This window comes from Sinocyclocheilus rhinocerous, unplaced genomic scaffold (assembly GCF_001515625.1).
Source record: "Sinocyclocheilus rhinocerous isolate Xijiao unplaced genomic scaffold, SAMN03320098_v1.1 scaffold511, whole genome shotgun sequence".
Classification (NCBI taxonomy): Eukaryota; Metazoa; Chordata; class Actinopteri; order Cypriniformes; family Cyprinidae; genus Sinocyclocheilus; species Sinocyclocheilus rhinocerous.
In genome coordinates this window covers 212,250-225,217 of record NW_015656163.1, presented here as the reverse complement: position 1 = coordinate 225,217, position 12,968 = coordinate 212,250, and the positions used below count along the sequence as shown (strand labels likewise).

Genomic DNA, 12,968 nt, shown 5'->3' with positions numbered 1-12,968 from the left:
CTTTAATCAGGACAAAACCGTATATTAAAAGCTAACAGAAGCAGTAGCATTTACAAATAACAGTGTATCTACAAGTATGAGACAACAAACAAAGAAACATACCATTCTGAAACGTCCTGTAAGAGCCGTGCTTGCACAGGTTCTGCACTATCCTCTTCACTAATATTCTCTGGGTCTCATTCGGGCTCAAATTGATAAGCAATATTGACAACGCAATTGTTTACAATACAAGCAGAGCACATGCCGCTGAGGTGAGGGGCGGGACTTTAGACGCGCACTAGAGGCGGTTTAGCCAATCACAACACACTGGACCAGCTAACCAATCTGAGCCCGTCGCGTATTTCTGAGGGAGGGGCTTCATAAAAACAGGAAATGATCAGCGCGTTTATAGGAGAAGGGACAGAGCGGTGTAGAATAAAGGTAAATTATGTAATAAATAATGTTTTTTTTTTATTTTTTAAACGAAGCATTAACACATGTTAGACTGCACCCCATAAACACAATCAAGCCTAGAAAAAAAACAGTCAACCACCCCTTTAACAGCTGTTGGTAATAATTAACATTTCATTCATTCATTCATTCATTCTTTTTGTACAATATTAAAATAGAATTATTATATTTTAGATTATATAAATATAATTAAAAGCTTTTTGTTATTGGACATCATTTTAATATCACTGCATCCCTAATCCCTAATTCATACCAATACCAATACCAATAATTAATTTCAGCAATATTAAAATATGAATTTTTGTGTCAGTTATTTAGATAATTAACAGCTTATTGTTAATAATTAACATTATTAATTATTAATTAATTAATTATTAGTTTATCTAAGATTGTCACACGTCGATTAACCGGTGGGAAAATGTCCTCACCGTCACAACCCTAATCTCTTGTATGATGAATTGCTTGCAGTGTTTTTCATTTTTAGGTTTCTTTGGATATAAACATTTGCTAAATGACTAACATTGCCAGGAGACAGTGTTTTAACATCAAGGCCTTCACAAAAAGCCTTTGGAACTCGTTGCCAGTTAGAATGTGGTTTGCTTGGATGAACTGCTCTGTTAAGACATCATTTGGATTTAGATGTTTCGATTTGTAAAGAGCTTTTGGAGAAGAAACTTTCTGTTGGAATTCAGCAGTTTATTCTGAGTCCCATTACACTGAAGGAAACACTTTTAGTCACAGTTCAATAGTCCTTGAGTGTTTTGAGGACAGGGTTTTTCTCAGTGACCCTGCTGTCTGTGTATGTGTGTGTGTGTGTGTGTGTGTTTTAATGATTGTGTCGATGTGAAAAGGATTACGTAATCAGAGCTCCTCTGTTTTGTCCTTGCTCATCCTTTCAGAAAAGCCTGTCTCATTTATTGAAGTTATTTCAGGAAGCACTTTTGCTGCTGCTGCATTTCAATGTGAAAACAGTTAGTTAGGCTACAGCACTGGGATCCAAAATCCTGCTCACTCGTATCGTTGTGAAGGACAGTCCAAGGGGAAACAGTCTAGGAAAAGTCATTGCAATTAAACCAATGCAATCAGAAAATGACATTAGCTGATCTGATATTTACATAGAAATAGCATGATAGTTTTTATATTGTAAGTTTGCTTACAAAACTGTATTGTAGTATTAGCCTGTTTTTGAACATGCACCATGGTCATTCTTCAAAGTACCATGTGATACCATGATTTTTCTTAAAGATGAACCCAGTCAAAGGATGCCATTAAGGTTTGCAAAGTGGTTTTCTGTAGCTATGATAGGCTTTTGTTAAATTATATGGAAATAAAACAATATTTTGACTTCTAAAGACATTTTTGTCTATTCTGCCGCAATAATATGACTTTCTTTGAATTAATTTGTGTCCTTCCCTGTGGAAAAAAAAAAGCTAAAACCAGCGAAGACCAGCCCGACCAGCTAAAGAAGTGGTCTAAACCCTCTAAAACCAGCCTACAAACAAACCAGCCTGGAAGACCAGCTAAAACCAGCCAGATTCTCTTTTATCCAAAAACTACAGCCAGGGCTCCCTTATTAATTAATTTTTCTCAGTCTTGGTTGTATTTTATGTACGCCAGCTGTTAATTTGGGCCAAACCTGTACTTCAGTCAGAAGTCAGAAAAATTAATACGTTTTTGGATAAAAGGGAATGTTAATAATTTTTTTCAATACTTGCAGGTTATCTCAAAATTTGCTTGTTACTAATCAAAATGCTTTAACCAAACTCTTGCAATATTTCTAACATCATTATAATGAAATTACAGTATGCAGCATTGGCCTATATATCCAGTGTTTAGTGTATATTTGTAATCACTATATTTAGTGTTAAAACAACAGCATATACATTACAGCTTATCTTGTTGTGGCCCACATTCCCCCTCCAGATGTTGTTTGTCCTGCAAATATAAACAGTACATCAGAAATTGAATCATGGGATAGGGCGAATGCAGTGAAGACGGGATGTTTTGTCGCTTGTTCCTGTTTTTTTAGGAGTAGTGAAAATGGAATGAAGATTAGTGGTTCTGTTCAGAAAAAGGGTCACAGAGTTTACATTGTAGGTCAAGCTATATAATGGATTTAGCAGATTTTTTTGTGGGCTGATAGCAATGTCAGGTCATGTTACATGATTCTGAATAGCACGTATATAAAGATGCATGAATGTGGCACCCGTGCAATATACATGAACAAGAAAAACCCATTTAGGTCATCAGTGGCATCTTCCCAACCCACAAGCGTTGAGCTGCACAGCTGAACAGAAGGTGAAGTTCAAATGCTGGAGTCCCCACTGGGAACCTTGTCTATATACGTGTGTATATATATGCTATATGCATTTATAGTTGTGCATGTAATATATGCACTGCAATTGGGGGCTCCAGTACTCTGTGGGAGCGAATAAATGTGGCATGAAAATAAAGACATTTTGCTGAGTTCTCCTTGCCTAATACATAATCCAGTTTGAAAACCACTGAATGTTCCCTTAAGTTTATGGCTAACAAGACTGATTTGAACCCCTGCTTGGCCAATAAAAGTAAGCAACAGAAATAGGCATTTATATTTCTGAAAGATTTCTTTGTGAGAAGACCTTCTTGAAGGAGTCATCAGGCATGTTGTGCGGTACACACCCTGCCACTTATCTAACAGTCTTACATTGTTCAGTGGTCATAAGGAGGTTGTGAGAAAGACATCCCACTGTTCTCTCTGAAATCCTGGAAGAGTATACGAATAAATATATTCTGCCGTTCTCTGCGAGATGCCTTAATGCGCTTTTGTTTTTCTCCTTGCTCCCAACAGATCGCTCTCCTCCAGCTGTCGTCCTAAATTAGCTGAGCTCTGTGAAAAGAGAGCCGTTTCAACTGACCCCTTCTGCTCCTTGAAGCTCCAGCCGTCCGTGACACCCAAATGCTGCCTGTCTTTCATCAAACTGGTCACTCCTGGAGAAAAATGGACTTGGAGTGAAGGGCGGCCCTTTATGTGGGCTGACTCCCTCTAGGACGACTCTGAAACTAGTTGAGACTCAAATGGGTGACCTATGACAATGTAACCAATAAGGGGACTTGATTTCTCGCTTTCTCAAGCAGCTGCAAGCAGGATATGAGCTTGAGCCGTGTGTATCGACGATAAAACGAACCTTTCATCGCTTGAGGCCTCCTCTAACGTCATGCAGTCATCTGAGGAATTGTTTAACAGGAAGCTGAAAGCGTTGAATGGGAGTATGGGACATCCAGCGGGCAACACGCAGGGCAAGCTGGACGGGGGTGGCAAGACGAACGGGACACCTGCTATGCCTAAAATGGGGGTGCGGGCCAGGGTGACGGACTGGCCCCCAAAAAAGGAGGGTTGGGGTCCCAACTACGAGACCGTCATCACGGCCTTTCAGAACGGACAGCCAGACCAAAGTGTGGAGATCACAGATTTGGGCGAAGCTCCTTTGGAGTCTGATTATTCGGATACAAAATATTCCTTGAGTGACCTTTTGAGTCGATCCCCTTTGAAGGGACTCCATCCCATTCGCCAACGGAGTAACAGTGACGTGACCATCAGCGACATTGATGCGGAGGACATAATGGACCAGAACGCTGTTAACCCCAACACCGGCGCCTCGTTGCATCGGGAGTATGGCAGCACGTCTTCAATTGACCGCCAGGGTCTTGGGAACGATGGGTTCTTTACTATGTTGCGAGGATATCGGATTGACAACTTGGACCATCGCAGCTCTCCGCCTGCCGGGTTCCCAGAGCTCCTTCGCTACGACACAACCCTCTCCCCAAGCTTGCAGACCGCTGCACAAATAGCCCGCGGCGAGATCATCCACATCTCCGGCTACGACTACGTGGACACCTCCCTCCTCTACAGCCGAGAAAGAGAGAAGTCCTTCATGCGTCGTCTCAAGTCGGAATCATCTGAAACATCGCTGTTCAAAAAACTGAGGACTATTAAGAGCGAGAACGACGGTCTGCGGCTCTCCACCGAGCAAGACGACCGCCGGCCGCTCAGCTTCCAGAAGTGCTTCGCTCACTATGACGTCCAGAGCGTCCTCTTTAACATCAGTGAAGCGGTGGCCAATCGCGTAACCCTCAGCCAGAGGAAGAACACCACCACTGGAGCTTCTGCCGCCTCCCAATACCAAGTCCCAGGAAGTGGACAAGTGGCTGGGAATACAACTGGACCTGCATCCATGTTTGAATCGCCGCTCGGAAGTCGGGAAGACCTCAATCCCAAGGAGAACCTGGATGCGGATGAGGGGGATGGGAAGAGCAATGGATTGGTGCTGAGTTGCCCGCATTTTCGCAATGAGATTGGTGGAGAAGGGGAGAGGAGGATATCTCTATCCAGGGCCAACAACGCCACCTACAGCGTTGGAGGAGAAAACTGCTCGTTCGAGTCCTCCTTGAGCTCCCACTGTACTAATGCTGGCGTGTCTGTACTGGAGGTGCCACGAGAAAGCCAGCCAATCCACCGTGAAAAGGTCAAGCGGTACATCATCGAGCACATCGACCTCGGAGCGTATTATTACCACAAATTCTTCTATGGGAGAGGTAAGCCTTGTCATTTTGCATGAAAAACAAAGCTGATTCATGTTTGTTAAACTCAACATGAAAACTAAATTGACCTTTCATTCCTTTCATTCTATTCAGAATGATTCATCAGTGTATGTTATTCTAAATTGTTATTGTTTGTAATCTTGCTATGCCTCTGAAACATAATTTCTCTTTAGCTGATGTCACAAAGGTTATGTTTGTGCTTTTGTAACTCTGGCATGGACAGATATTTTGCGGCTTATATGCATTTGTAGGAGTTTCCCTTTCAGATCAACTGCAGAACTTTCTACTCCCATCGGCGCTTTTATGGGATTGTGATCTCATGCTAATTTGCCCTGTTTAGTAAATCTGGCCCTAAGTATTTTGCTTACATCAGCATGGGTTTGAACATCACATTTCACTGGTTCAGCCATCGAGAATTTGCTATGAATATTCACAAAGCTGGAATGCTGCGCTTTACAACTATACCAAACTTGTGCTGAGGGGAAGCACCAGTCTTCAAGAAGCGAGCAGAGGAAAAGGTGGACCTCTCAGAAAACATACAAATAAAGATAATTGTAGATGTTTAATTACTATTTGGATCATTGGGATTGCTAGACAAGGGCTTAATGAACTGATTTTTGTCAAAACCTCAAAATGGCATTTTTTTTTTTTTTGCCTGTAGCTCATTCCATGCACATTCCGACTCATTTTGCCAGCACGGTGCACATGTTCTGAAGAATGCTGGTAATCAAACAGTTGAAGGTAGCCATTGACTTCCATGGTATGGAAAATAATACTATGGAAGTCAATGGCTACCATCAGCGGTTTGATTACCAACATCCCTCAAATTATCTTCTTTTGTGTTCCACATGAGGGTGAGTAAATGACAGAGTTTCCATTTAGCGTCATGGCAGAGCATTGAAGTCGACTAGTCGATTAGTCGGTGCAACCCCTACTACAGAGTGCTAATTATAAATTTAAAATGTCATTTTTTTGCTTTGTGAATAATTAAAAATCGTGCCTTGTAAGTATTCTCTCCTTTGGATGTCGGTCTGATGATTTAGGGACCGTAGGTTTTGAGAAGCATGGTGTTTGTTACACATTTTGAAAGGAGAAACACTTGTGCCAAGGATTGAGGTGTGAGAATGTTCTCCTGTCTTTGGCCTGTGATTTGTCATGTGAGAATAGACAGGGTGAGGTGCAGCTGTTCCCCTCCGAGGAGCCGTGATGCCGAGAGAGGCGAGACGGGACCCTCTCCTCACACCGCAGTCCCACCGCTCTTTATTAAAACACCTCAGCGTGTCTGGGAATGGAACAAGCAAATGATACCTCAACTTATATTGCACAATGTCGTCCGTGTTTGACTGAGAAGGTGTCCTTGTCTGTCAGACTGCTTTTTTTTATTGCATGTCTGCACATCTGCATAGTCCTGACAGGATTGTGTTACCCATTCCTAAGCTCTGGAAAACAGCTGCTCCTCCTCTCGCCATGCAGAAATTCATTTCTTTCCTTTCATTACGCTGAATAATGAGCCGCAGCCTGTGGGTGAAAGCTGTGATTGTGTCCCGCACGTTCACAGGCTTTCCAGCCATAGCGAATGAGCCAATTACAGCTCAGCTCAAATGACAATAAATCATGTTAGCCAGCTCATTCTATTGGGAAATAGATAATCATCCACCGTGCCGAGTTGCCAAAGACCTATCAAGCAGAAGAGCGCAATTTCCTTCATTTGTGTAGGGATATATTTTACACTGATTAGTCTTGTGCGTTTAACTTTATTTTAAGTGTTGTTTAAAGAGGAAAGGAGTTTCGATGTGAAAATCAAAATTGACCCATTTAGCCACTATTAGTTAATTCAAAACTAATAGCCAGATATTAATTTATTTAATTATTCTTAGGTTACTGTTGTAGGTAATGCAGCTTTGCTAATATCTAGCTAATAGTTAATTTAATGCTGGTTATGCAGCGACGAATAACTGAAATAATGGTAAATCGGGGCAGATTTAAATAGGAGCTTTAGCATTTGTTTTTCAATTACAATTCATTTGTAATTGAATGCATAACTTTAAACTGAATGCATAACTTTAATGTATAAAATTGAATCAAATGAAATGCATAACTTCAAATTGAAATAAATGAAATGCATAACTTTAAAATTAAATAAACACAGTGCATACATTCAATGCATAACTTTAAACTGAATTAAATTGAATGCATAACTTCAACACAACTTTAAATGAAATAAAATTGAATGCATAACTTGAATGCATTGCTTCAAATTGAATGCAAAACTTAAATGCATAACTTCAATTTTAATAAATGCAATGCATAACTTGTCTTGAATGCATAACTAAATTTAATTCAATGGAATGCATAACTTACTCTTAAGATAAATGTTGGTTTTAAATGATTGAATACAGAAATAGATTTTTATTTTGACAGTCTGACATTCTCGACTTCAGACTAACAGTCAGAGTCCATTTAACCTTTCATAGCTGATCATCACCCCTTCATCGTCTCTAGAGGGACGTGGAAAGGACAGAGCTGTCAACATGTCTCTCCCAAGAGCCACTATCCTCTTTCACACCTTACTTTCCATGATGCTTTTATCACCTAGGGAGAAGCATTGATTCCATTAACTTCCTCTCCCGTTTTCCCCTGTTCGTGACCAAGATGCTGCATGATCGGGGATGCAAGATGTGACATGCCCACTGAACGTCTGCATTAATGCTTGAATGTTATTAATACTTCATTTTGGTAAGAATCATGGCTCAGCTCAATGCCTCCCGTTGGTGACAGAAACTGATGTGTCATAGTTGCTCAAGAAATATTTCTGCTCATTATCAGTGTTGAAAACAGTTCATATTTCTATGGAAACCAAAAAAAAAACAAAAACATTTTTTAAGGATACTTTGATGAAAAGAAAGTTCGAAAGAACAGCATTTAATTGAAATAGAAATCTTTTGTAACTTTATAAATGTCTTTTATGCGCCCTTGAATGCATCCTTGATGAATAAAAATATTCATTTCTTACTGATTCCAAACTGTAAACGTAATCTACTTTATCTAAACAAGGAAATCATTCAGTACTACCATATATGAAAGTACTATGGTATCCTCAGGAAACCAGCTCGACCAAGTTGGTCTACCTTGTCAAAACCAGATGATGATTCATCAAAATCTGGTTGTAACTGGATTTTCCAACAGGGTTCTGATAAAGTGTATTTTAGAGGGCAGTAGTCGTGTTGTTTTACTTTGAGTCGTTTAGAGAGGATGAGATGAAGTGTCCCGCTGAGGGTGTTTGTTGTTCTGCACTTCTGGCTTTGAGTTGGATTAGGTGGATGTTTAAGGAGGAGAACGGTTTCAGATCTTCTCCATCATTCAGGTCGCGCCTGCTGCTGTAACTATAAATTAGGTTGTGTTTGCTTTTCATTCACACTAACTGAGCTGCTCAATCTCTGTTGCTAATTTTGTTTGTTGTCCCATATTTTTGTGTTTTTATTTTAATGCTTTTTTCTTCTCCATGACATGCTTTAGTACACTGTGTTCATCATGTTGCATAACTTTGGCCTCGGGTTTTCGACTTGATGTCCAAATGTATGTTTGTCTCAAGGGGCTTACTGAAAAGGATATCAAGAAGAAAGAGGTTAAGCTTCGTCTGTAGCTGGTTTTATTTCTGTTGTTAATCTCTGATGGACCCCTATGGTGCAGTGAAATCAGAGATTATGCTTCATATATGACACTAAAGTGTCTGTGAGACTGTGTGAAAATCCATAGAGATGTGCTCTGGATCAGATCACATCATTGCCATGTGGACATGACAGATGACTAAGGATATTTTAACTTTAACTCTTCTCTATTATAACACCAGTTTAAAAGAACTATTTTATTTTATTTTACTTTATTTTTTATTTTACATCATGAAGCCTATCAAGAGCATGTCATATTTTATTCCAAAATCAAAAGAGAAAATAATTTATAAAGTATTTAAAATTAAGTTACTATCAAATTAAATAATGTATTTTAAATGTTTATTTGTTTGTTTGATTGTTTGGAACAGATGATCATTTGATCATCAGTTGTCATAAAAATAATCAATGCAAAAATCTTAATGGTCCAAAAATAAGCTTTTAATTTAAGTTTAGTTTAGTTTAATTTGTTTTGTGTTTTGTTTTAATATCATAAAGCCTATCATGTCACATTTTATTCTAAAATCAAAAGAGAAAAAAATTTATAGTATTTAAATAAGTGAAATAAGTTTTATAAGTAAATTTCTAAGTATTTAAAATTAAGTTACTACCAAATTAATTAATTATTTTTATTTATTTATCTTTCCTAAAATAAATGGTTTATTTATTTTATCTACAATAATGTACAGTATTTGAAAAATAATGTGTTTTTTGAACATTAAAGCATGTCAACATATTCTGTTACACCAAATACACAAAATAATGATCTTTAAAAAAGTATCATATGACCCCTTTAAATAAGTGAAATAAGTTTTATAAGTAAATTTCTAAGTATTTAAAATTAAGTTACTACCAAATTAATTAATTTTTTTTTTTTATTTATCTTTCCTAAAATAAATGGTTTATTTATTTTATTTTATTAATATCATGAAGCCTATCTCAATCATGTCATATTTTATTCCAAAATCTAAAGAGAAAATAATTTATAAAGTATTTACAATTAAGTTACTATCAAATTACATCATTTATTTTAAACGGTTGTTTGTTTGTTTGTTTGGAACAGATGATCATTTTATTTTATTATTTTATTTGATCTTTTTTAAAATAATTTATTAACTATTTATCAATGCAAAAATCTTAATGGTCCAAAAATAATCTTTTAATTTAAGTTTAGTTTAGTTTAATTTGTTTTGTGTTTTGTTTTAATATCATAAAGCCTATCATGTCACATTTTATTCTAAAATCAAAAGAGAAAAAAATTTATAGTATTTAAATAAGTGAAATAAGTTTTATAAGTAAATTTCTAAGTATTTAAAATTAAGTTACTACCAAATTAATTAATTATTTTTATTTATTTATCTTTCCTAAAATAAATGGTTTATTTATTTTATTTTATTAATATCATGAAGCCTATCTCAATCATGTCATATTTTATTCCAAAATCTAAAGAGAAAATAATTTATAAAGTATTTACAATTAAGTTACTATCAAATTACATCATTTATTTTAAACGGTTGTTTGTTTGTTTGTTTGGAACAGATGATCATTTTATTTTATTATTTTATTTGATCTTTTTAAAAATAATTTATTAACTATTTAAAACCAAGTTACTATCAAATATTATTTATTTGTTTGATTGATTTTTGTTTGGTATGGATAATCATAATAAATGGTTCTAAAATAAATTTAATTTTCTTTATGCAAAATATAAATGTCTTTTTCTGGAGTGAAATATGACCTGGATTGACTTATTGAGATACATCCTTTTAGTTATACAAATATAATTTGCATTGCAGTAGTTTTGTGGAAAAATGATTTCAGGAATTGATGAAAACGGGAATCATTTCTATTTATTTTGTCCATTTAATCATCAAAATATGAAGGCGAATAGGTGTTTAATGTTAGGGTTGGGCCGATAGACGATGCCATCGTCCATCGCCGATGGCTGACAGACATCACGATGTTAAGCTGACATCGTGATTCCCCCCCACCACCCCCCCTCCCGCAATCCGCCGCATCCCAGTTCTGTGTTCGGAAAGGAAATGAAGTGTACTACGGAAACCCTAAAGGGAATAAATAGCCTATGAGATGGGACAATAAAAAAATATTTCAATACTTTTTCTCATCATCATCCAGTCTGTCTGGAATGACATGAAGAAACAGAACAAACTGAGACAGACTCAATCCAGAAGAACTGTCTCCAAGATGCTTCAAGAGACCTACCTGCAAAGCTCCCTGAGAAACTATTGTGCACCTAAAACAAGTGCACCGAGGGCAAAAGCTGCTTTAAACGCAAAGGATGCTCACACCAAATGTTGATTTCATTTAGTTAATAGAAGTTAATTGATAAAGAATATCTATGGCATTATTTTTGACAGCATCCTCATTTTACAGCATTTTTACACAAGTGCCTAAACTTTTAACAGTACAGTAGCTTTGCAGGTAGGTTTCCCGAAGCATCTTGGAGACGTTGCCACAGTTCTCATGTCTACATGTCAAAGAGAGCTCTGGTGTTGGTTAAGATAGATATAGAATCTGGCATCTGTCCGGTCTGTATCTCAGATAAGCAGCACTTGAGCCCCTCTTCCTGTCCTGCTCACTCTGTAGGGTGTTCTTGGAAAGTGTTATCTGTCCTTCTAGAACCTGACCTCACATCTGTCCTGTGGTTAACCTCAGAGCACCAGAACTACTTCGGCGTGGATGAGAACTTGGGTCCGGTGGCCATTAGCGTACGGAGAGAAAAGCTGGATGACGGGAAAGACAAGGAGGCAGCGCAGTATAACTATCGCATTACCTTCAGGACGAGTCAGGTACTTGATGAATTACTCAACAAATAATAATAGATTACATTTGATTAATTGATCAGCCTATCATACAATTAATTCACTTTAAAATTAATTGATTGACATCCCAAATTGCAATAAAATTTGAAAAATGTTTAAAGTTGTTTTACATATAATGAATAAATGAACATGGAAACTGTACCACATTTAATTTTCAAGTTTTACCTGCTAATATTTAGCATTGAATTATTATAAGGAGGTAAAACTCTCCTTCTTTCAAACTTACAAGCTATAAAATATATTAAATTATATTATTTATATTAAAATATAAATATATTAAAATATATCATCCTTAGGAGGACAAATAGAAATCAGTTGCTAATAACTGTATTTAATTAATAAAAATTTGTATTCACTTTCTTACAATGCAAAATTGCAAACATTTTAATGGTCCTAAAATTTTCTCTTAATAAATTTTTTTTTCTAAATGATCTTCCTTCATTCATTCATTCAGGATTCAGGATTCAGGATGGATAATCTTCAATGACATTTAATTTTATTAAAAAAACATTGATAAAATGTTTTGATAAAAATTGATATATAAAAAATGTAATTACCTTTTTTTCCTTTTTATGAGGTGAAATGTTTATTTGTTTGTTTATTGTTTGTAAAGATGGTCTTAATTGTCATGAAAATGCAAAAATAGTAATGGTCCTAAAATAAACTTATAATAATTATATTATAATTATATTATAAACTTACTATAATTATAATATTAATATAAAAATATTTATTTATTTATTTATTTAAGATGGATAATCTTTAATGAAATTTAATTTTAATAAAAATAATCACAATAGACCTAAAATGAGCTTCATTTTCTTTATGCAAAATATAATTTTCTTTTTTTATGAGGTGAAATATGCTTATTCTTATTATTTTCGAGGACAGTAGATGCAAATATTGTCAGCATTAGTTCTTCTCTCTTATCAAATGCATCGTCGCATTAAACCTTAGGCTTTGATCTTTAGCTTCTAGTGGACCTCATTCACAATTAAGCTGAATTATGAAGCCTAGACACTCACATGAATCAAAACGTCAGAATGAGATTTAAAGAGATGCTAGTGCTTCAAATCAGCATTCAGCATAAAAGCCTTTTACTTTATAAGTGAAAGTGCAGATAAAAGGGTCAAGACTCAATTACTTCCTTTCAGACAAGAGCATGCCATCAAATCTCCTGCAGGGAGGGAGAATTTCATTGCCAGTGACTTAATATCCAAATGGATCTATGTATTTTTTTTTAATTGAAAGTATTGAGTTTTCTCATAGACTGACAGGATTTAGTACTTGAGGTCAAAAACTGGACTGATATATTGACCAGACTACTGCCTTGTCATGGGATTTTGATTGTTTGAGGCAGGAAAATGTCCTTGCTGTGTAATGCATGTGATGTTTAATTCCTGTCCAGCATACTAACAGCTCTGCT

The 12,968-nt window shown here is 36.3% G+C and overlaps 1 protein-coding gene across 1 annotated transcript in view; it reads left to right on the top strand.

The window, feature by feature from the left end:
* The window catches only part of LOC107719700 (signal-induced proliferation-associated 1-like protein 2), a 219,610-nt gene that overhangs the window by 84,763 nt on the left and 121,879 nt on the right, over nt 1–12,968 (top strand). Inside the window, exons 3-4 of the mRNA XM_016527187.1 lie at nt 3,281–5,025; nt 11,376–11,509. Of these exons, the coding sequence (XP_016382673.1) occupies nt 3,648–5,025; nt 11,376–11,509 (1,512 nt within the window). The 5' untranslated portion in view covers nt 3,281–3,647. The remainder of the gene's footprint in view (nt 1–3,280; nt 5,026–11,375; nt 11,510–12,968) is intronic.